The following is a 25,700-nucleotide window of genomic DNA, read 5'->3' on the forward strand; positions in this document are numbered from 1 at the left end:
TTCTTTTTCTTCATATATCTGAGTAGCTCAGTTAGTAACTAATATTCTGAGACGAGATTTATTTACTTCTGAAGTAAATACTAGTTTACTTTTACCGATCGTGTCCTGAAACACACTCAGTTCCTGTGATCGTTGTTTAGCATTTATTTGTGAAGATTTTGTAATGTATTTATTTAAGATGTGATCTCTACTGAGAATGCACTTTATTTGTTAGATTTTTATTTATTCGGGAGTATACCTACTGTATTCATTTACCACACTGTAAAAACTAGAGAAATGTACATTACAATACAGATATTGTGTTATTGTGATCGTTCTGGAAAGAAATAAAAGAAATAAACCATTATTTAGTATGAATTCATTATTTCATTGCACTGTTGGGTGGTGGCTGCATGAGATAATAACTGATGTGTTAAAGTGATTTGTTATTAATGCCATTTTTGCTCATACAGCCATTATCAATCAATGCAAAAAGCCAGAGGTTCAGTCTGAAAAAAAAAAATTTTTTCAACCCTTGTATTTAAAAAAGAAATTGTTTGTGCAGATAAATATGCACATCATAGTTGTTAATGACAGTGAACAAACCCAATTCTTGCATAACCTGGTTTACCAAGAAGTAAGTGTGAATGATTACAGCTTTATTGTATTTATCTGTATTTTCCCACCTTTTTCTTTGCTTGCACAACCCTCCGATCTAATCAAGGACAGCCTGACGCCCCCTCCGACACTGTCCAATCTGCAGCCGCTTCTTATCATCTGCCACTGTTGGATTCCAAGACAGAGCTGTATTACTACAGAGAGACATGCTAAGCTCAATGTGCTCCCCCCCCCCACACACACACACACATACACACAAAATTCAACTGATTTTTAGGCTGTGTTTCAAAACACACTACCATTATAAATAGCATGTCTAGTTAGTTTACTAACAGTAGTTATGAAATACTGTATGTACCCCATAGGATTTGATTGGGACACAGAAAATCTTAATGTTCTGTAAAAACAATATTAGCCAATCATAATCATACAAATGATCTCTGGCTAAAATAGACTAAAAAGATTCAATTCTTACCGTGGGTTTTAATGGGCACTGTTCAATGTTTTTGCACATGAAGGGGCCTTGGCTGCAAGAAAAGTTTAAAAACCCCAGATGTAATATCATTACAAGTTTTAAATATTTATGCTGTTACATGTATTAAGTTTTAAGCAATTTTATAGCTTTTTAGTTACTCAGAATCCAAATATTTGTCCAAATATAAATTGTTGGTTTTCTAACTTATTTTTTCTTTCTTGCTCATTAAAAAACTCAAAATCTTTATTATGTTTTAAAGAGGTGAACACAAAGTTAAAGCAGCTCAATGCAGAAGGAAAGGTTGTTAATACCTGTTTTGTTGGTTATGTTGGCAGCTCAATAGGATACAAAGCTGCATTTTTTTCTGTCATGTTTTTATAAAGTAGACTCGACCCACTGTGATTAAATGGGATTATATGTATTAATCCCATAACAGATACTAACACAGAGTGCACACAGTCCAGAGCTGTGCTACAACCAAATATACATTTCAATCATATTTCCCACTACTCTAAAACAGTACATCATTCTTTTTCTTTGTTTGCTGCATCATTCAACTAATCATTCGACTAATCCTTTTTTTACTTTTGGGGGATTGAATATTTCCAACTGCAGCTGTAGCTCCACAAAAATACGTCCCTACATATCGTCCACAAATGTTACAATAACTGTTGTTTCCTTTCATTAATGTTTTATTATTTGTGATTGTTTTCTAATGCTTCTGCAACACTATACCATATGCAGTTATGCTAATAAAGGTAGGTTAGTATTTGATTGGTTTCTTGATTAATTAAAGAACCTTAATTAAACATGTTTGGGGCGAGATGTTATGTGATATTGGTGCAAACCTGTTCACTAGGGGTGGGCGGATCGATCCAAATATTGATAGTATTGATACCATTGTTAGTATGGAATCGATTCAATACTTAAGTTTAACTTTTTCTTTGTTACATTCGGTATGTTTCTACCGTTTCATCAGAAAGTAGAGACCATGTCTGTACAGACACTAGGGGTGATCCAGATATCGATAGTATCTGAACAAAAACCTCAGACTTCATTATAGTAATAAAAGTACTCAGGGGCAGCTCGTTCCTTAGGGCGATCGGGTGACGCACCACCAAAGGGCGAAAGGGAAGAAATTTTTCTATCACAGCTGTGACTGTTCTGGACAGTCTGTCTTGCCTCGGAATATCGTAGTCTAATCAGCGTCGAGTTGTGTTCCGTACAGTACCGCCCCTTTTGGGGCGATTTCAGTCTGACTGAAAATCGCCCCAGATTGCTCTCATAGACTCTCATGTTAAGGCTCTTTTTTTCAAACAGCAGGAGCTGCAATACAATCTGAATGGGTTCCGGGAGGGCACGCACTTACGTGCTTGCGTCACACTTAACCTGGTGTCGCGATCTCGTCACCATGACTACCATTACCTCAGTTCGGAGCAACTCCATTGTGTCATTTAGGGAAATGCCATTCAGTCATCGTAATAATCAGGATAAATTAGCAACTAAAGAATTAGGGCCACCCAGACCAAATTTAAACATCAAGTATCTACAAAGGGGGGGGGGGGGGGGGGGGAAATCATATAAGTTACAAGTAAATTACAAGTAAGTAATATAATTTTTAAATTGTGAATTGTGATTGCACTTATTGTATCTCCCCAATTGTTTAATTGTACTTCTTTATTCATTGCACATCAGCCCCAATGCCATTCTTTATTCTGGATCTGCTGCACCTAAAATAAAATGCTATCTGATGAAGACTGAATTAAATTGTTAGTGTGAAGGCTTTACTTAATTTTATGATTAATGGTAAAGCTGGTCTCTCTCCATCTTCCAAGTTATTTGTGAGGGCAAACTGACAGATGACTTAAGATGTTAATTATTTAAGCTGTAATTTACCCATTGAATGAGTCACCTTGGCCATCATCACAACAATTGCCCCCCCCTGAGAGATTTGGCAGGAGCCGCCACTGAAAGTACTTTTTATTTGCCTAAAAACTTTGCTGTCCTGGGTTTTAACGTGCACATGATTAACTAATTAACAGTAGTGAGCAAAAATCACAAAATCATTTAGTGGTCATAGCATGTTGATGATACATTTATAAATCATTTGATACATATAAATCATTGACGATACATTTATAAAAACCTCTAAATCATGACACACTGCTCTCCCCTACATGAAAGTAAATAAACTGCATTTATAAGTAAAAAGCATCGGTATCTGTATTGGTATCAGCGATACTGGCCGGATCAATACCAAATTGTCCAGTATCGCACACCACTACTATTCACAACCTTAATACAACGTTTAAGTGCGTATAAGATAAGAGCCGCCCACTATTACTGTACAAGGGTGGTGTAAAGGCACGAATCTGAGTTGTATCCCAAATAGCACCATATTTGTGTAAAAAGTGCACTAGAAGTGGTTTAAACCTTGCTTTATGTAGCACGCCTACAAAGGAAGGTACATGGTAATTAAGATTGTGTAAATGTACGCATCTAGGCTGTATACCAAATTACATAATGTTTGTATCTAGTGCACTAACAAATGTTTCAGGGCGTGATATAGATACATAAGCACCCCTACGTAGGGTATAGGGAGGTATTTGAGATACGACTCAAAAATGACAACCGGAAGATATTAGGCTTTATCTTGTAGGAAAGGCTCAGTGTTTCACTTACACCGAGCTACACAATTAACACAAACACGGAAAGAGAAGTAATCTAAATATACATTTGGATTTTTATATAAATATAGGACCGAATGGCTGTGTAAGAAACGAGACTACTAGCTGGGTTAGCTCTGACTGTCCTTGTGTTGACATCCAATACTAGAGACTTCTTGTGTACGGTTGGATTATTAAGAATAACCAAATATGTCAGGCATGGAAGATTTAACTCTGAGGTAAGATTTATACGTTTGAATAATTTGCATTTATTTAATACAAATAAGTTAATTATGATAGCTAGTTAGCTGCCTCACTACTTTTTAACCAAACCACTCCAGACAAGTGTCGGTTTACAGTATACACTTTGTCATAATGAAGCAGCTATACATTTTTATTCAATTAAATTCAGGTCGACATCATTGTCTCTCATTTTATTTATGTGAATAATTTAAGATATTAACACAAGCCTTTCGTTTTACAGATTATTTTAGTGCTAATCCTATCATCAGCTATCAACAGTCCTTCATTCAGTCACACTTAGATCACATGCATCACGATTCTCTACAGTCTGTCTAAATCGTGTTTTCAGCAGTTACTCTTGGTCAGGTCACAGGCTGAATCTCAAATAGCATTTCATGAATTTTAATATACACTATGTACAATCCATAAACCCAGTATTTCTTTCACAATTGTCATCTTATGATGAGAAAACTAACTGTCCGGGTGGTCAGATGTAATCCAAGTTCCACCAAAAACTTGTGTGTGTGCAAGCAGCCTGTGTCAGCTAAACCTTCTGCAGGTCATTCGCTGTCATATAGGTGATGATCAGCCATAACATTAAAACCACCTCCTTGTTTCTACACTCACTGTTCATTTTATCAGCTTCACTTATCATATAGAAGCACTTTGTAGTTCTACAATTACTGACTGTAGTCCATCTATTTCTCTACGTACCTTTTTAGCCTTCTTTCACCCTGTTCTTCAATGGTCAGGACCCCCACAGGACCACCACAGAGTAGGTGTTATTTAGGTGGTGGATGATTCTCATCACTGCAGTGACAATGACATGGTGATGGTGTGTTAGTGTGTGTTGCGCTGGTATGAGTGGATCAGACACAGCAGCGCTGCTGGAGTTTTTAAATACTGTGGCCACTCACTGTCCACTCTATTAGACACTCCTAGCTAGTTGGGCCACCTTGTAGATGTAAAGTCAGAGACGGTCGCTCATCTATTGCTGCTGTTTGAGTTGGTAATTTTCTAGACCTTCATCAGTGGTCACAGAACGCTGCCCATGGGGCGCTGTTGGCTGGATATGTTTTTGGTTGGTGGACTATTCTCAGTCCAGCAATGACAGTGAGGTGTTTGAAAACTCCATCAGGGCTGCTGTGTCTTATCCACTCATACCAGCACAGCACACACTAACACACCACCACCATGTCAGTGTCACTGCAGTGCTGAGAATGATCCACCACCCAAATAATACCTGCTCTGTAGTGGTCCTGGGAGAGTCCTGACCATTGAAGAACAGCATGAAAGGGAGCTAACAAAGCATGCAGAGAAACAGACTACAGTCAGTAATTGTAGATTGTAGTCAGTAATTGACTACAGTCAGTAATTGTATATATATATATACTGTATATATACAGTGTATCACAAAAGTGAGTACACCCCTCACATTTCTGCAGATATTTAAGTATATCTTTTCATGGGACAACACTGACAAAATGACACTTTGACACAATGAAAAGTTGTCTGTGTGCAGCTTATATAACAGTGTAAATTTATTCTTCCCTCAAAATAACTCAATATACAGCCATTAATGTCTAAACCACCGGCAACAAAAGTGAGTACACCCCTAAGAGACTACACCCCCCAAATGTCCAAATTGAGCACTGCTTGTCATTTTCCCTCCAAAATGTCATGTGACTCGTTAGTGTTACTAGGTCTCAGGTGTGCATAGGGAGCAGGTGTGTTCAATTTAGTAGTACAGCTCTCACACTCTCTCATACTGGTCACTGAAAGTTCCAACATGGCACCTCATGGCAAAGAACTCTCTGAGGATCTTAAAAGACGAATTGTTGTGCTACATGAAGATGGCCAAGGCTACAAGAAGATTGCCAACACCCTGAAACTGAGCTGCAGCACAGTGGCCAAGATCATCCAGCGTTTTAAAAGAGCAGGGTCCACTCAGAACAGACCTCGCGTTGGTCGTCCAAAGAAGCTGAGTGCACGTGCTCAGCGTCACATCCAACTGCTGTCTTTGAAAGATAGGTGCAGGAGTGCTGTCAGCATTGCTGCAGAGATTGAAAAGGTGGGGGGTCAGCCTGTCAGTGCTCAGACCATACGCCACACACTGTACATCAAATTGGTCTGCATGGCTGTCACCCCAGAAGGAAGCCTCTTCTGAAGTCTCTACACAAGAAAGCCCGCAAACAGTTTGCTGAAGACATGTCAACAAAGGACATGGATTACTGGAACCATGTCCTATGGTCTGATGAGACCAAGATTAATTTGTTTGGTTCAGATGGTCTCAAGCATGTGTGGCGGCAATCAGGTGAGGAGTACAAAGATAAGTGTGTCATGCCTACAGTCAAGCATGGTGGTGGGAATGCCATGGTCTGGGGCTGCATGAGTGCAGCAGGTGTTGGGGAGTTACATTTCATTGAGGGACACATGAACTCCAATATGTACTGTGAAATACTGAAGCAGAGCATGATCCCCTCCCTCCGGAAACTGGGTCGCAGGGCAGTGTTCCAGCATGATGACCCCAAACACACCTCTAAGACGACCACTGCTTTATTGAAGAGGCTGAGGGTAAAGGTGATGGACTGGCCAAGCATGTCTCCAGACCTAAACCCAATAGAACATCTTTGGGGCATCCTCAAGCGGAAGGTGGAGGAGCGCAAAGTCTCGAATATCCGCCAGCTCCGTGATGTCGTCATGGAGGAGTGGAAAAGCATTCCAGTGGCAACCTGTGAAGCTCTGGTAAACTCCATGCCCAGGAGAGTTAAGGCAGTTCTGGGAAATAATGGTGGCCACACAAAATATTGACACTTCAGGAACTTTCACTAAGGGGTGTACTCACTTGCCGGTGGTTTAGACATTAATGGCTGTATATTGAGTTATTTTGAGGGAAGAATAAATTTACACTGTTATATAAGCTGCACACAGACTACTTTTCATTGTGTCAAAGTGTCATTTTGTCAGTGTTGTCCCATGAAAAGATATACTTAAATATCTGCAGAAATGTGAGGGGTGTACTCGAAAACTATGAGTTAAAGACATTTAATGATATATCTTCCTGTTGCTTTAAAAGCATCAGTTTGCCATGTTTTAGATCTTAATTGTTTGTTTAGTGCTGGCACAAGGTTTGCTTACTGTGCCCAACAAGTTAAAAAAAAGTAGGACTTTGTAGTGTATCTGATGTGCAGCACGTATCATATCAGAAAGGAAAATCTAATATTTACTTGCCTATATTGTTCCATTCCTGCTTTTTCTAATAATTCTAAGCACATTTCATTTTCAATTACATTGAAATTGATTACTGGGTTTTTACAAATGGTTTGAAGGTTTAGCACCAGTATACAGCCTTCTCAGCTAAGTAAAAAAAATCCTGGCTGTGGTGGTCTAGCGTAATAGACTGAATAGACTGACGATAATGTCTACTACGTTATTGCAGTGAAAACATCAGTATTGTCAACGTCCTACATTGAACAATTGTCAATTGTTAACTTTTGTTTATGTGACTTCTTTTTCATTAAATGCTTAAAAGTCATCCCTGTTGCTTCAGTATTAATAAACAGGAGTAAATCCATGTGGGTTCTTATTTGAGTGGGACAAAAAGGGGAAAGTACAAAGTTCATTTTATTACTCTCCCAAATACAATTGATATTAAATTTAATAATGAAACACCAAGACTGCCTAAAGTAAGGTGACCTTATTTGCACTTTGATATTGGCCACATGATTAATAATTAAACGATTAGCTAAAGCTTTTCTTGCTGCTGATTATCCGTATGTACTGGGCCGTTTTGTCAGTCACACTGAGATCACATGACTATCATGTTTTCTCATGTGTCAGTTCTTTTCCAACTCACACAGTATACAAAGAATTTCATTTACATCTCATCAGCAGTAATCTGTCAGGTCAGAGGCTGAATACCGAAAAGCTTTCTAGTGTCCAAAAGTGGGCTATGTGGAGTTCAATAAGCACCGTCTATTGCCGTATCTAGTGCAGAACCTAACCCTTAATTGTTTTCATTTCATTCCAACTAACCACATCATACTCAGGGTCACAGCAGGTCTGGTTCCATCAATTCTTCCCCTGCCTTTTCCAGACATAGCCAATCATGTCTGTGTAGGACCAGCTGGCTGATAGCTCCACTGAGACCAACAGAGCATCTGCATAATCAATGAAGCTTAATAAGACATTGGTAGCTCAGTGGTTAAGCCACTGGACTGGTGATCAGAAGGTTGCTGGTTCAACTAATAATGTAATTGACAGCTGTCTATTACCCCAACCTTTTTTGCACCACTGACTGGTTTCATATAAGATATAATTTCATGGACCAGTGGGGGCAGGGGGATTTAAAATAGAATAACTATAGAATGGAAAATCAGTGTAAATCCTGAGGGGTTTTTTTTCGCTGCAGTGACACGCTGCTCCCACCTAGTGGCGATTGAGGACAAGAACACCCGAAGAGTATTGGAAATTCAATTGCTCTTGTAGCGATCTCTAATTATTTATTCTTTCCGTGCAGCCCGGTAATAAATGACCACCACGGCCTGGTGGTTGGGGACCACTGTATTACCTGAACCCAGATCTTAGTAAAGCTGTCGCCTGGCCATGCATCTACACAGACATGATTGGCTATTTCTGATGGTTGCGTTGGCAGAAGCCCTATGATAGATGCGCGGCCTGTCCGAGCACTCAGTGTTTCCCGGTGGAACCAGATCAAGGGATTAATAAAATATAACGAACTCTTCTTTCTTTAGCTCAGTCTGTGGCCTTAATACGTTTCAGTATGGAACTTAAATTCAAAAATTCAAATGTAGGTTAAAAAGCAGTTGATGCTTCCGCTATCTGCTTCATTCTGTTGAAACTTTCAGAAAGGGAAGTTAAATGTTTCCGTCCTCTTTCATGCTGTAAGCTTCTTTAACAGCTGCGTACTTGAAACTTGGACCGATGCTGTAATCCACTTTGATAGCGACACAGCAGCACGCTGTACGCAGGTGGAGTTCACATTCAAAAGAAAAAAAGGAAGGAAGACGAGCAAGAGTGCAAAATGTACCGGTTGCCTTGTGACGCAAACTGCACACACCTGCTTTCGGGTGTCCAATGAATTATTTTCCGTCACTAGAACACAAAGAGCACGAGTGCCCAAAGATTAGGTAGATTTTTGGCTCTACCAGTTACAAGGTGAGCTGCACCAGCACTGTAGTTCAGCTGCTGAGATAGTTCGGATATTTGGTCTGTCATGTTTTCATTTGTGAGCAGTAGAAATGGGAGTGAAATGAGGGCATCTTGGTGCCATATCTATGACATGAATACCAGGAGTAATCTAATCAACCAGCTGTTTTTATCTCATTAGACACTTGCTTTGATCATATTGTGTTTCTGTTTTGGCCTTATTGTGTTTTTTCACCTTGTTTGTGTTAGTATGAATAATTAACAACAGTAAACAAATGGGGTGGTATGGTGGCCCGGTGGGTAGCACTGTCGCCTCACAGCAAGAAGGTCCTGGGTTTGATTCCCAGGTGGGGCGGTCCGGGTCCTTTTTGTGCAGAGTTTGAATGTTCTCCCCGTGTCTGCGTGGGTGTCCCCCCCACAGTCCAAAAACATGCAGTCAGGTTAATTGGAGACACTGAATTGCCCTATAGGTGAATGGGTGTGTGTGTATGTGTCTGCCCTGCGATGGACTGGATGTCCAGGGTGTTGCCTCCCGTGTGACCCTAATTGGATAAGTGGTTAAGAAAGTGAGTGAGTAAACAAACGTAGTGAGTAGTGAGTCTCCATTGATGGCTACTTTATGGATTTTCTGGACTTGCCAAAAGTATTTGGACACCTGACCATGCTCTTGTTGGACATACCATTTCTAAAACAAGAAGTATTTAAATAGTGTGATCTCTGTGTGTTCTGTGTATCAGTAACAACAGCCACTCATCTGAAAAGGCTTCTCCCAATATGTATGTCTGTGAGAATTTGTGCCCATTCAGTCAAAAACATTTGTATGGCTGGGCACTGATGCTGGTCAAGAAAGCCTCAATTGATGTTCCAGTTCATTCCAAAGGTCTAAGCTCAAGTTTTTTTTAAACCAAGCTTTTCTTCATGCCCTTTCTTGCTGTATGCACAGTAATGCTGGAACAGTAAAGGACCTTCCCCAAACTGTTGCTGCAAAGTTGGAAGTTATTCCCTTCATATGATTGTTTTATTATACCTGTTAGCAGTTGTTGTGGCTGAAACTTTAAAATTAGAAAGGGCGTCACAGTACTTTTGTTCATATAGTGTAGATTAGGATGGGCAATGGACAACACCCTGCAGTGGCCTATTCCAGTATTTCTAATAATAACACCTGGTTTAACTTCCTCCTCTCTGTTTTCTTTCACTTTGCTCAGATCCATGCTTGGAAATGCTCCATCTGTTACACTACTGTACTCACTGGAATAAAAGAATTTCACTCATTGCACCCTTTTGTCTAAAGGCCGTTTTTGAGCAGATGTTTAACCAAGCCTTTTAATGCTAGACTCGCATAAATCACTAATAAAACAAAAAACCTGAGTCAACACTCTGCCATGTCCCGAATTGTGTTCACTTCCCCTTCAGTGTGAACTACACAGAAAAGAACACGTCAGTACTCTAATGTACTTGATGTTAAACAAAATGACATGAGGAGTACATCCACATTCTATACCTTGTTTACACTCCTAACACTGTTTGTATGATATACATGTTATTTTACACCAACATGCTCCATTAACTGCTGTATGATGCGAGGTGCGTCGTCCTACAGTGTATCCTGCTGCCTTCTCTTCTCCGGGTAAATGATGCACACATGCCCAGCTGTTCTGATCTCAGTGAAAACGAGATTAGTTTGACCAGTCAACCTTTTTTTCCATTGCACAGATTTCCAGTTCTGATGCCTTTGTGCCCATTTTAGGTGCTTTTAATTGTGGACAGGAGTTAACCTGGGCATTTGACTATGCAGCCCCATACACAGAAGGGTTTGCAGCACTGTGTGTTGAGACAAGTTCACCTGGATCTTCTGCTGGTCCACTCCTCTCTGGCATTAATGAGTCTTGGCCACCCAATAACCTGTCTGCGGTTCGTGGCTTGTCTTTTTTTGGACCACTGTCTGTGTGTGCTCATCATGGCTGCCTCTGAGCATCTCTTGCTATTTCAGCCATAATTCAACTCAGTCGACTGGTTATAACAATTTGGACAAATATAAACAACAAATAATAATAAAAACTAAACATAACACTGATCATGCCATAAATGACACAATCACATGTATAACATGGTGTAAAACCTAAATAAGATAAAATAAAAATAAATAAATGCTGGTCACAGAGAGCATAGCGTGACTCTCCGAACACAGTACAGCTTTGTTTGGGAACTCAACACTAGCAGGTTGTAAATGGCACAGACTGGACACAAATCGGACAGGACATATGGTGAATCAGCTTTTCCCTTCTTCACAGTTAGCAATTGGTAATTAATCGAATTGGGAGATAAAGGAAAAAAGAAGAAAATGAAAAGGGGCAGAAGGCAGGATGCACATTTTACAGCTCTAAACTAAAAGACCTTGGGCATTTCACATCACTGCTGATTTTTTGTTTTTTTCAGGTGGCGGCAGTGATGTTCCTCTGTGGAGGTCAGTTTAAGGCCTGAGTCATGAACTCAGTCACTCCCAGTGCTGCTCAGTATGTGAGGGGCGGAGCTCTTCATGATGACCTCTTTAATGGAAGAGGACTATCACCCCCTTCACCACCGCTTTTGGAGCCTTCTGGGCATTTTAGTAACGGGTTGTTTAATGATGTCAACAAAGATGCGTCCGAAGAGCCAGATGAAGTGGACCGTCTGAAACTGAAGCTCATGTCAGCCTGGAACAACGTCAAATATGGTTTGTTTTTAAAAAGTGTAGGAGAAAAGTTTAAGCCATAAAGAATGTTGTTGATTTACATTAGCAAGGCAAACTGACCTGTGTTCTGTCCTACAGGATTTTCAGTGAAAACCAAAACCGCCTTTAGCAAATCATCCCCGCTGATCCTACTGGGACAGTCCTGCACACTCAACTCTAAGGGTAAGCCATGACCAATGTGAAATGGTATTTTTAAAGGTATTTATTTAAGGCCCTGACAGAGCATGGTGTTCTGTTGAGACATTGGTACTTTATGATCTTTCTGGGTGTTTTGCCTTGGTCTTTGTCCCCAGATGAAGTGGAGCGTTTTCGACTGGCGTTCGGCTCACGGGTGTGGCTTACCTACCGGAAGGAGTTTCGTGTGCTGGAGGGGTCCTGCCTGACGTCGGACTGTGGCTGGGGCTGCATGCTTCGCAGTGGCCAGATGCTGCTCGCCCAGGGGCTTATGCTCCATCTCCTACCTGCAGGTACAAAACATATAATAGAGGTGCATAGTTTTATGGGGGGGTTCTTTTTTATTTTTACCTCAAAATAATGCTTTGCTTCTTTTTGAAATATGAATAAAGCAACATATGAATGCCCTAAGACTAAATCCAACTTGAATAGTACAGACCCCCAACAAAACCATACCACCATGGGAAATCAGTAGATCTAATGTTATCCTGGACATTGCTCATAATAAAAAAGCAACCACACACTTAAATACATACCTTAAAATCAGGAAATTTCTAAAAATCAGAGAAAAATGCCAAGCTTACATGGCTATATATACCAATGGATCAAAAACAACAAATCAAGTCACAGCAGCAATAACCACACACCAGCACAAGAGCAAAGTTAACCTCTTTTCAGCTCTGTCTGATCAAAAACTCAATATTTTAATATGCACTGACTAATATGCATGTTTTAAAAGAGTTTTTCCTTGCCACTGTTGCCCTCGGCTTGCTCAGCAGGGGTTTTTGGTCTGTCGGCCCTGGATTCTGTAAAGTTGCTTTAAGACAGTCTCCACTGTAAAAAGCGCTAAACAAATAAATTTGACTTCACTGACTCAGTCATGTCTCCATGCCTTAAAGTCACATCTGAATACACCACAATAATCAAAATATTGAGAATAATCAATAAACTGACAGACCAAAGATATGATATAAGACTATGCTGAATACCAGGACATAGTGGAATAACATAGCTACATAGCTAATCTCGGCAATACAACACCACCTAATGACGACACAACTTGTTGTATGTCCATTCAATCATGTTTATTCCCATTTTACATACACAATATGATACATGGCTGCAGGTCATTTGTTTGCTAGTTACAATAGAAAGCAAAGGAATGGTTGGAGATGTCGTGACGCTCTTACATTTACGTGATGATGTTGCAGAGCATTCTGAATAAAGGGATTAACCAACTGAGGTTCTCTTAGCCGATATCACATGATTAGCCTGTAGGGAATACAAGGGCACTGCTTAGTGACCTTGTGGAATGGAACCCAGTTGTCCAAACGCAATCGGAGAAATGTTGTAAACATGGTTACACTTCATTATCCCTTAGAGGATTGTTTATTAACCAGCAACCTCGTACCATCTTTTTGTTTCAGACTGGAGCTGGCCAGACTGTCCTGAGCTCACAGACGTAGACTTTGAGGTACTGAGACCCCGCTCTCCATCTCGGCCTGTTGGTATCTCCATGCCCTCATTCAGCACCTCATGGGGCACAGCGGGACCCCAGAAACGCCCGTCATCCGCGACAGTCGGCGAGGCAGCAAAGAGACCCGAACTGAGACAGGACGCTCAGACCGAACGGCTTCACCGTAGACTGGTGTCATTTTTTGTGGAGGATCCAGCTGCGCCGTTTAGTCTTCACCAGCTGGTAGAGCTGGGTAAGGAGTCTGGCAAAAAGGCAGGGGACTGGTACGGGCCCTCACTCGTCGCCCACATACTGAGGTATGTGCTCTTAATGAAGTTATATACACCAAATAACCAAAACTATGTGGACACCTGATTTTCAGACTCTGATGTATTTGTTAAGCTATAGTTATAGCATTAGTTTTTGTTCTTTTGCTGCTATAACAGCCTTAACTCTTCTGGGAAGCCTTTACTCTTTTTTTACTAGCTTTTGGAACATGGCTGCAGGAATTCACTTTTATCAGTCACAAAAGCATTGTTTAGGTTGTGCACTGGCATTGAGTGATCAGGACTGACTCACTATCTGCATTCCAGTTCATCCCAAAGGTTCTGTGCACTGAAATTGTACATGGTGACCTTGGGCAAGTGTGTGGCTGCTTAGTAATAAGAACTCATTACATAACGTTTCTCATGTACAACCCTAAATTAGAAAAAGATGGGACAGTATTGAAAATGCAATTAAAGTAAAAATGCAGTGTTCCTTACATTTACTTTGACTTTCATTAGATTGCAGAAAGTTTGAACCCAAGATATTTTATGTTTTGTCTGCTCAATTTGTTAATATACCTCCATTCCTGCATTTCAGTCCTGCAACACATTCCAAAAAGTTGGGACGGGGCAATTTAGGGCTAGTAATGAGGTGAAACAGGTGATGTCAACAGGTGATTGTAATCATGGTTTGGTACAAAAGCAGCATCCAGGAAGGCTGAGTCTTTGATGAGCAAAGATGATCAGAGGATCTCCAGTTTGTCAACAAATGTGTAAGAAAATGATTGAAATGTTTAAAAACAATGTACCTCAAAGAAAGATTGGAAGGGATTTATTTCTCCCTCTACAGTGCATAATATCATTAAATGATTCAAGGAATCTGGAATTTCAGTGCGTAAAGGCCAAGGGTGCAAGCTTAAGCTGAGCGCCCGTGATCTTTGATCCCTCAGACGGCACTGCATCAAGAAACGCCACTCAACAATAGCTGATATAACCACATGGGCAAGGGATTACTTTGGCAAACCTTTCTCAAGCACTACAATACAGAGTTACACGCACAAATGCTGAAAACATAAATTATTGTATACACCTGTTTGCAATGGGTGTGGCAGAAACACTTAAACTCAATAATCTTAAGTGGCATCCACATTCTTTTGGCCTTATAATGTACATGTAAGACAACTCAAGATTATGCAGATAAAACAAGCGGCCAGAAATTAAGTAGACACCCTTTCTGCTTGTGGATTTAGCTATTTCAACCACACCTGTAATTAACAGGTGAATCAGCAAAGTCCATAGAAAAACACTAAGAATGTCTATGCACCAGTTACTTTAAACACCTGTGACCTGGTGCTGCCTTTTTCTGCTGCTATACTTTGAATCGTGCACTTTAGATCCACATAAAGCTGCTGTAGTTCCTGTGCAATACTTGAATGTAAATGTAAATATTTAAAATTCCTATCTTAGTTATTTCTTCTAGTTTTTAAGTCTTAAGTTTTATTTTTACTAAACATAGTTTCTCTTGTTATTTATATTTTATATTTTATTATGTTTACACACACCGAGATCTAAGTAACTGCATTTAGTTCTAATCATGTACATGGTTTGGAATGACAATAAAGCTGAGTCTGAGTCTGAATAGAATGACACTGAAAGCTTGGTGTGAAATGTTCAGCATGGTGTGGCAACACTTTTCTGTTTCATTACTCTGGCATGGAGGAACTTCAGTGGCTTTCACAAGAGCCTGACCACAAACGCATTAAACACACGTGGGATGAATCGGAGTGTCTATTGCCAGCAGACCTTTTTATCCAATGTCATTGTCTGACTTTAAAAAATGCTCCTTTGACTGAATGAGCTTCAGTTACACACAGACACATTTCAGACCTTCAGTAAAGCCTTACCAGAAAAGAAAAGGCTGTTCCAGTTACGGAGGGTTTGGGTGGGACATGCTCCATTTCAATAGCAAGTATTTTGCTAATGAGGTGTTCCCATAGCCCTTTAGTGAAGCTTGTATCCAGGGAAAATAAGCGATAGTACATAGTACACAAAAATGTTGAAAATGTTATTTGTTTTAATGTAGAAAAGCGGTGACCAGAAGCCCAGAGCTGGACAATCTCACTGTGTACGTGGCTCAGGACTGCACAGGTGAGTGTAACAGTAGCCAGTTAAACACGGTGCGCACACACAGAGCTAGATGTGTAAAGATGATAAAGTGCTGTATCACATTGCATCTGAATTTAGCATGTAGCTTATTTTTTCCATTCTCATCAACTCATCATTCTCATCAGGGTCAGGGTGGATCCGACTTTCTTGAAATCACTGGCCGCAATGCAGTAACACATCCCAAACAGGATGCAGATTTATTTTGGTCCTCCCCAACCATACACATACTACTGTATGTAGACGCCTGACTGCTCGATGCACAGCTGGGGATTCGAATCCATGATCCCAGAAACAGAGGACTAGCATAACTGACAGCTGCACCAGCAGAGCACCCAAAGTCTGTTATTATAATCTCATCAGTAAGAAATAGACCAATCTGAACAATTTCACCAACATGGTGTTTAAAATTTTAAAAATGCCAAAGAAAGGGGAATGTATTAGCGAAGCGAACACGCTGTCTTTTCCATATTTTTATAACATTAATCCAATGTGGACAATATTCATACTATAATCTGAAATAAAAAAACACCTGTACTTACGGTTATATAGTAACTCAATTTAGGGGAATAAACAACAAACTTGCTACCCATTCCGAGAACACGAATATGGATTGCTGTCTCTTGGTTTTGGAAGGTAGCACATGGCCAATGAAGATTTTGTATTTTGTGTGTTTTTTTGCCACAGTCCTTGATTGTGCCAGTTTTATACCTAACACACTATAAAAAGACTTACCGTAGTCAGATCTAAGTTAAAAACAGAAAGTGCAGCATCTCAGGTAGTAAATATAGTGTGCTTGATTAGAAAACCAGTTGGTTTTAGTGTGTTTTGTCAAAACATATTTACCTACTTTAATTAAGTTTGTATTCATTATTACATACATCTAAACCTAATAAAAATGGAATGGTTTGCATTTCTACATGTTTGTGTGTGTGTGTGTGTGTGTGTGTGTGTGTGTGTGTGTGTTGCAGTGTACAAAGAGGACGTGGTGCAGCTGTGTGAACAAAGTTCCTCAGACACCAGTAATTCAGGCTGGAAATCTGTAATGATCTTGGTCCCAGTGCGACTAGGAGGAGATTCACTCAACCCATCCTACACTGAATGTGTTAAGGTACTTACCCTCTCTGAGTAATCATGTTAATTCCTCTTTTATACATTTAATTCATGTTTTTTTGTGGTAATAGTGTCTAAAAAAGATATAATTGGCTATGTCTGAGGTAGGGTGGTTTGGCTGAAGCCTTGTGATGGATTGGTGCCCTTTTCAGGGTATTTCTGTTTTGTGGGCCATGGAAGTAAATATATAGCACCACTGCTACTGCTGCATCTCAGTGGTAGTGGGCTGGAGTCATTTCCTACTGCATCATCCAAGTATCTAAATAGGGCGCCTGGATGACGTAGTACAATTGTGCTAGTCCACTACCACTGAGATCCAGAGTTCAGACCCCCAGTAGTGCTATGCGCCAGTCGGGTGTCTGCATGCAGACATGATTGCCTATGTCTGAGTGGTGGGTGGCCGAGGTCCCGGGATGGATTGCAGTTCTGTTTGGGGTGGGTCACTGCATTTTGCCCAGTGATTCTGGGGAAACCAGACCCACCACGACCTGATCACATCAAAATGATGAGAATCATGAAGAGACATTACATTATGCTTATAAAATTCTTTTATATCTGCTCTTCAGCTTTCAATAGAATTCATTTGTCTTTTTATTTTTAAGAACATTCTGAGTTTGAAATATTGTATTGGAATCATTGGTGGGAAACCCAGGCACTCCCTCTATTTTATCGGCTTTCAAGGTAAGAGAATTAGTCCTGCTTTGTGGATTAGTTGCCTAGTTGTTGACTTGGCATCTGATTGGTTGTTTTGTGTCCTGTAGATGATCAGCTATTGTATTTAGACCCACACTACTGTCAGCAGGTGGTAGATGTCACACAAGCCAATTTCCCACTGGAGGTAACACATGAATTCACTTACTGATCCACTTACAGGATTGACTTACTGATTCACTTACAAAATTTACTTACAGAATTCACTTACTGATTCACTTACTGATTCACTTACAGAATTCACTTACTGATTCACTTACAGAATTCACTTACTGATTCACTTACAGAATTCACTTATGTTTTTCTTTAAACGTAAAAGTTCAAAAGCTACACCAAATGCCCCAAAGTAAACACCCCTCCTAATTATTGAGCACTAGTGTTGCAGACACAACCATTGGTGGTATATAGTTACATTAGATATAAAATTATATGCTTCCAAATTTGTGACTGTGCCCCTGGGCACAAAGTGAGTTTAATGTGGAGGAACTCCAGTGGAAAAACACAACAAACCTGAACTTAGCCCTATCTGAAACTGTTAAGATAAATTGGAACATTAATTGCAAGCAAGACATTTTTTCTTATGGTTAGAGTATATTATATAACTTTAGTGTCTATATAATTATGTTCAGTCTGGTCTGTTTTGGTCTATAAATCATAACTTGTATTAGGTTATAATTGTTATTTAAAATTTCTGCACTTTAATACTGTACTGTAATATGATGCAAGTGGTAAAACGTTTATAGACCATTTAATTGAACATTTTTGCAATTTAGCGGACACTTTTTATTTAAACAACTTACAATTGTGAAACAAAACAGGAGGGGCTTTAATCGAGCCCTCTGGTGGCACAGACACACTAGCTTTTATGTATGATAAAAATGTTTATAATTGTGAAACACCCAGATAAAATAAATCATCAGAAATTGCGTAACTTTAAACTTTAAAAGCTACAGTACAATAATGCACACAAGTCTGCAGTCTGAATACTGATGTGAAGGTTTTTGTTATGAGCACATTAGTTTCACATGAGATTCAGGCAATTCATACTTCCTGTTATCAAGTTTAAATAACTTTTTTATAGAAAATCCCTGTGAATTACCAGAAGATGTTGTAACGAGACGTACAAGCTGTTCTTTCTTAAGCCAAGAATTACGTACTTATTCTGCAAAGCTCAGGTGCTTAGTTTTGTTTTTTGGAACGACTGTGAATCAACGCTGATTTTAACCAGCTAATTCTGTACAATACAATCCTAAAGAATCAGGAACAAAACTCTTTTAGTCACAGTTAAATATTCTAATGTATAAATATATAACAGGACTTAATGTAATGACTTCTCTTTTTCTTCCTCTGTACCTCTGCCTCAGTCCTTCCACTGTAACTCTCCCAGAAAGATGAACCTGAACCGTATGGATCCCAGCTGCACCCTGGGTTTCTACGCTCACACTAAACATGACTTTGAGTCTCTGTGTTCAGCCGTCACTGTCGTGAGTTGTCTTCTTGCCCAGCATTATGGCGTAACGACAAGGTTTTTTTTTTAGTTTGTGACAGTACAGGTACAGTTGAAGCCAGGGTGCACGCAGGAGGCGTCTGGTCTGGTCTGGTCTGGATGTTAGTAAAAAACACAGGACTTTAAACACGAGGGTTACAGACACAAACACAGACAATTTCAGCTCAACACAGATAACTTAACGGACCTAGATAAATCTAGAACATACAGAACTGAAGCCCTTCAGGTGTACATTCATACATAAAAAAAAAAAAACCCAGATACAGACATCTTTGGATTAAAAAAAACTTATTACATTACAATCATAAATAAAATAAATAACATATTGAACAATAAAGAAAAGAAAACACTTCACATATTTTATATTTCCCAACCTGGCATGCTCATTTCTGGACAGCTGCCTAACAGAGCTCCTGAATTCTTTCTTGTCCCACTCATTTGGGTTTTACTAGACATTCGTAATCAGCATATGTAATAGCAACAACAGTATCTAAACATGATAGTCTTTTAAAACAAGAGTGTGTCATGTTTTTTGTTTGTGAACAGTAAATGGAGGGGTGACAGGTTCTTATATAATGACAAATACATACTTTCACACTTTTAAAAATATATACACTGATCAGCCATAACATTAAAACCACCTCCTAGTTTCTACACTCACTGTCCATTTTATCAGCTCCACTTACCATATAGAAGTACTTTGTAGTTCTACAATTACTGAGTGTAGTCCATCTGTTTCTCTACATACTTCTGCTTTCACCCTGTTCTTTAATGGTCAGGACCCCCACAGAACCGGTATTATTTGGGTAGTGGATCATTCCACCACATGGTGGTGGTGTGTTAGTGTGTGTTGTGCTGGTATGAGTGGATCAGACACAGCAGCGCTGCTGGAGTTTTTAAATACTGTGTCCACTCACTGTCCACTCTATTAGACACTCCTATCTAGTTCGTCCACCTTGTAGATCAGAGACGGTCGCTCATCTATTGCTGCTGTTTGAGTTGGTCATCTTCTAGACCTTCATCAGTGGTCACATGACGCTGCCCACAGGGCACTGTTGGCTGGATATTTTTGGTTGATAGACTATTCTCAGTCCAGCAGTGACAGTGAGGTGTTTAAAAACTCCAGCAGCACTGCTGTGTCTTATCCACTCATACCAGCACAACACACACTAACACACCACCACCATGTCAGTGTCACTGCAGTGCTGAAAATGATCCACCACCCAAATAATACCTGCTCTGTGGTAGTCCTGACCATTAAAGAACAGCATGAAAGGGGGCTAACAAAGCATGTAGAGAAACAGATGGATTACAGTCAGTAAGTAAGTTAAGTAAGTAAGTAAGTAAGTAGAACTTTATTGTCACTATAAATTGCAACAAGTACAATTACAGCGAAATTAGCCATCCACCCGTCCAAACACTCAATATGACGGGGTGGGGGGGGACAGGACGGGAAGACAGGATAAGAAACAAGAAATAATAAACACATTGGGAGGATAGGAGATAAAAAAAAAAAACAGCAACCAGATTGTGCACACTATGGTAACACGAAAAAAAAGCTCCTTAAGCACACAAGCACATGTAAACAAAACATAACATAGTCACACGACCAGCCACTGGTAGGGATGAGGGGATCAAGAGTAACCAACTGCGACAAGCAGCCATCTGGTGATTCGCAGCCAAACCAGCGCGCACTACAGACCTGTCCTGCCGTGTTGGTGGAATTAAGCTAAGAATAGTAATTAGTAATTAGAACTACAAAGTGCTTCTATATGGTAAGTGGAGCTGATAAAATAGACAGTGAGTGTAGAAACAAGGAGGTGGTGTTAATGTTATGGCTGATCGGTGTATACATATGACACACTTAGTATTTGGATAAATAACCATTGACACATATTTGGATAACTGTCCTTTGACTCCTTTCATCTTAGTGAGTTGCTTATTAGAGCCATCAGCAATATGTAGTAAGGACAGTGGTAGTCTAGTGGGTAAAGCTTTGGGTTAAATAATCAGAAGATTGTGGGTTACTCTTGTGCCCTTGAGGAAGGCCTTTAATTTTGTTTGCTCCAGGAATGATATAATGGCTAACGCTGCTCTCTGACCCGAACTTCCAAAGAAGCTGGGATGTGTGGATAAAGGATGTCATTGTACCGTATGTGTGTAGGTGTATATATGACAAATAAAGGCATTCCATTCCATATTTGTGTTAAGGTTAAGGTTAGGGTTTTGGAAAGCCATTCCAAATAAAAAAAAAATTTTTTGCCTAATTTAAACAAAACCATTTGTGTCCAAAATTCAACTTTATGCAATGCAATGGCAGCACAACATCCCTAAGGGAAAAATGTACCACCACAGTTACACCAAATGTACTGACAGTTAAAGTAGGTACAATGTTGTTGTATTTGAATTAATGTAGACCTGTTCTTGCTGGTGTTTGGATTATATTACCATCCAGACAAATTTTCCTCAGTTGCATACCAACCAATTAGAAATCATCTTTTTCTTGACCATATTAAAGCTCCTATTACTAGTTAGCAACACTGGCTTTAAATCTAGTTCAGGGGTTTTCAATGTGCAGCCTGTTGACCACACTTTAATAGCAGGCATGTCTTGGCTGCTCCGTTGCATTAGGTGTACAAAGAGAATTTTGTACATTACATTTTAACGGCGAATTCTTCTATTATGATTCTTATTTCTTTTCTGTCTAGGCTTTGTCAGTGTCTAAAGAGTGCTACCCCATCTTTACATTTGTGGAGGGCAGAGGGCAAGATTACAGCCTGGAGGGGTTCAGTGGAGAAAGAACAAACCCAAGTGCCCACATCATCCCTCCTGATACACTAAGCTGCAACAAAAGGAAGGAAAGTGCTGAAGGCTTTGTGTTTTTGTAAGAACAGCAATGAAAGTTCTGGTCTGAAAACTATTGTACACTCCCAGCTGCTGTGGAAATGAAAGCGACTGGCAGTTTTTATTTTTGGTACAACTGAACAAGACGAGCTGAACCCAGTCAAACATGATGGACTTTTTCTAGCAACATGGTGCCCGTTCTGGTTCTGGAGCTTGTTAATTGTACTGTCATGTTGGGCTTGTGTTTTGGGGACATTGGGCACCTGAATCAGTGGAATTTATTGAGCTTAATGTGGCAAAATGAATATGGACAAATTCAGCACGCTACAGAAAATGCATTGCAGTTGCTTGAAGTTTATTGTTGGGTAGAGATTGTCATACATCACACTGAAATTTTTTCTCAAACCCTATCAATGTACTTTAAATAGTCACTACTGATGTGTGTTATACGTTTGGACAAGAACTATTAGACTTTCCAAAATTTTTCAAAACGTCTGACTTGCAATCAATGTTCCACTTTCTTTAAAACATGTCCTTTTTTAACATTTTTGCTGGCTAAAAATAGCCGCAGAATCCTCCACCACTTCTGCTGATGCCAAAGGTATTGCCACAGTCACACTGGAACAGGAAATGTCCTTCAATAAGTGTAAAGCAAGTAAGTGTGGCTAAACCACCTAACCTTTTTTTATATCTCTCAAAGATATAATGTGTGTTTTATGTGTCTCAAAGACCTTTGGCAAGTTAGGCACACACATAAATAAATAAATAAATCAATCAATAAATAAATAGACAGATAGAGCGACAGACACCTGGCACCTTGTACAGGGTGTCTTCTTACTTTGTGCCCTTTACCCAAGGATAAAGAAATCAATGAAAATGAACAATAAATAAAACTGGAAGAAATGAAAAGTCCAATAACATCAAAGTATACACGTATAAACACATATTAAAATATAAACTATAAGGACACTGGAATAGACACACAATTATTTGATTTAGTTATTGTTTTTAAAGCCTGTAGTAGCTTTGGTAAAGCATCTGTAAACCGATCGCGAGTGTTGAGATTTAGGGTTTGAATCTCCAGTTGGGCATCTGCATAGACATGATTGGCTGATGTCCAAAGTGAAGAGGGGTGGCAGGAACAGCCTAGCCATTAAAAGGAGCCCGAATAAAGCTAGGAAGGTTGAGTCTGGTATGCGGACCAGATCCACTGTGGCGACCCCTAAATATGGGAGCAGTCATCCTTCAGCAGTTGATGGAATCTGTTCATTATGCATTACTAAACTTCAGTGCCTGAAGCTACAGCTTGGATTTTAAACTAGTGGAAACAGTAAGAGCGCTCCTATTCATGAACTTCTCTGGTGCACTGAATAAACACTGGCATGGTAACAGTGGAAAATGGTGGAATATTACAAACAGTCTGGTCATTTTCCACATCTGTACTGCGGTACTGCTTGTGTCTCTTTGAATGAAACAGCTGTAAATGATATTTGGTGGTGAAAACTGTTGCTGTTCTGAACTGGAAATGAACTTTGATTATCCTGATTGTAACCAATCAGTTCCACTCTCTATGATCTAGTTTCTGAAATGTCTCTGTTAAATGTATATTGTGCTAGGGCATTTGATATTTTCTTGTCATGAGGTTTTGGTTTTGTTTGTTCATTCAGGTCATGTACTACATTTAGCATCTATTTTGAGTATTTTGCTGTTTTTTTCTATTTATTTTATGTAAATGTTAGATGTTATGAGATCAGAGCTCAGTACATGTTAAAACACTGAATTATTCCAGTATGCTAGAATTAAAGATGCTGTCTAAATTCAGTGCTGTTTAGTATCTAGATACTAAATCTGGAAATGCTACAAAGATTTTGCTGTTACTGTTGTTGTATATGCATTTGTGGGTTTTTTTTTATGTATGTGATTATGTTTTTTACTGTATTACCTGAGAATAGACCTGCTGAACTTCAACCTTATTGTACTTACTGTAGTCAATAACAATTGATAGGCCAAAAAAAAACCCATCTCTCTACTATGACTGGTGCAATAACGACCTCTGCTGGCTGATTGATGGCGCCTGCAAAGAGATGAAAAAAGAGTGCTCTCAGGGTGTGTCTCTCCGTAGAAAATGCATAAACAAAATCAAAAAAGGATATTCCAAGACGGATAACCAAGCTTTTGTTGACTTGGATCATTGTCTGGAAAGTCCAATCACCAAGATTCAGTTTTACCACAGAAGGCAGAACATTCCTCTTTACAATGCCTTGGTGTTACTGTAAATCCGTGATACCAGTCAAGATTTGCCTTTTCACACAACCACACAATCACTAATCCACCCCATGCGTGACCGTAGAGATAGTATATTTCTGGTCATAAGCTTCCTCTTTCTTGTCTCAGACAAACCACTGATCCACAGTCATTAGTTCCAGTTTCAATACATCACCTCATAGAACTGTGTGCCCCAGAACCAAGGACGGATTAAGGATAGTCTGGGCCCCTGGGCAAAGAGTAATTTTGAAACAATACAAATTCAGAAACATTAAGTAAGGGCCTGAATCGCATATTTGCAACAAAACGTCTGTTATGAAATATGGTAGCTTGCCTGGCAATTTGTAGGTCCCTAGAAAGTCAAGGAGCCATGGTAAACGACTTCTATGGAAGTCAAGGGCCCCATAGCAGGGGCCCTCGTGATCAAGGGCCCTCTAATGGTATGCCCTGCTCTTCTCTAGGGCCCCCTGGTAGGGGCTGTCATAACCAGGGCCCTCTAAAAATATGCCCCCCTCTTTCCTAGGACCCCTAATAGCCAGAAGTCGAAGTCAGAGCAGTGCCACAACGCCTCATCCATTTTCATAAGGGGCCCAAAAGCATGGCTAGGGCCCCCAAGAGGCCCTGGGGTCAAAGTCCCTAATAGTCAGAGGATCCTTAAAATGGAGGGCCCTCGGAAATAAAAATATATTGTATCATAAATGTTGATAGGCATCGCAAAATGTTTTGGGCCAGGGCCCTCCTGGGGCCCCCTGACCTCAAGGGCCCCTGGGCGCTGGCCCCACTGGCCCGGTCAGTAATCCAGCCGTGCCCAGAACTATCCAAATGTCTATTCCTTCTGGTGTATTCCAGTCGACTAGAACTTTTTAGTCTATATTGGCATGCATATTGTTTCCAATGGCACATTTGCTCTCTTCTTGCTCTCTTCTAGCTCTCTTCAAGTCATCCTGTAAGCAACAGGATTGGTGTTTTGTTGCACTGATGAAATCAAAGCTGAAGTCAATTAAGGCCTGTTATAAAGTCCTCGTGATTTAAACATGTTGTTAAGAACAGAAATAATATGTAACCATTAATTGAAGTGGTGAACAGTGTTTGCCTACTTGAATCATTTACTAACAGCAAGGGATCCATCAGAAAAGATGACACAGACTTTTACATGGTGGAACAAGAATGAAGAAACTGGATGTGTGTTTTTCCAAACAAGGATCAGAACTGTCCAGACTCTGGTGTTTGTGGTTCTTTACTGATGTGAAAGCTGGACAGTAAAAAGTGGGACTGAAAAAATATTGATGCCTTTAAACTTTGGTGCTGGTGAAGACTAAA

General features: G+C 39.8%; 1 protein-coding gene across 1 annotated transcript; it reads left to right on the forward strand.

Annotated features, from left to right (window-relative positions):
• The first annotated feature begins 3,730 nt into the window (after positions 1-3,730).
• On the forward strand, positions 3,731-24,083 carry atg4da (autophagy related 4D, cysteine peptidase a). Its single transcript, XM_063009367.1, has 11 exons — positions 3,731-3,977; positions 11,587-11,863; positions 11,960-12,043; positions 12,175-12,348; positions 13,483-13,828; positions 15,861-15,925; positions 16,912-17,051; positions 17,656-17,734; positions 17,815-17,891; positions 19,129-19,248; positions 21,980-24,083. The coding sequence occupies exons 2-11, from the start codon at positions 11,635-11,637 to the stop codon at positions 22,157-22,159; spliced, it is 1,494 nt and encodes a 497-aa protein (XP_062865437.1). The 5' UTR covers positions 3,731-3,977; positions 11,587-11,634; the 3' UTR covers positions 22,160-24,083.
• The last annotated feature ends 1,617 nt before the right edge of the window (positions 24,084-25,700 follow it).

The sequence above is a fragment of the Trichomycterus rosablanca genome, chromosome 15 (genome assembly GCF_030014385.1).
Source record: "Trichomycterus rosablanca isolate fTriRos1 chromosome 15, fTriRos1.hap1, whole genome shotgun sequence".
NCBI lineage: Eukaryota > Metazoa > Chordata > Actinopteri > Siluriformes > Trichomycteridae > Trichomycterus > Trichomycterus rosablanca.

What these genes read in the sequence shown, in the direction of transcription:
- atg4da (XM_063009367.1), top strand. Translation starts at nt 11,635, where the DNA reads ATGAACTCAGTCACTCCCAGTGCTGCTCAGTATGTGAGGGGCGGAGCT. An exon ending in CTGGAACAACGTCAAATATG is followed by an intron (nt 11,864 to 11,959) that starts GTTTGTTTTTAA and finishes TCTGTCCTACAG; the next exon opens with GATTTTCAGTGAAAACCAAA. An exon ending in CCTACACTGAATGTGTTAAG is followed by an intron (nt 17,052 to 17,655) that starts GTACTTACCCTC and finishes TTTATTTTTAAG; the next exon opens with AACATTCTGAGTTTGAAATA.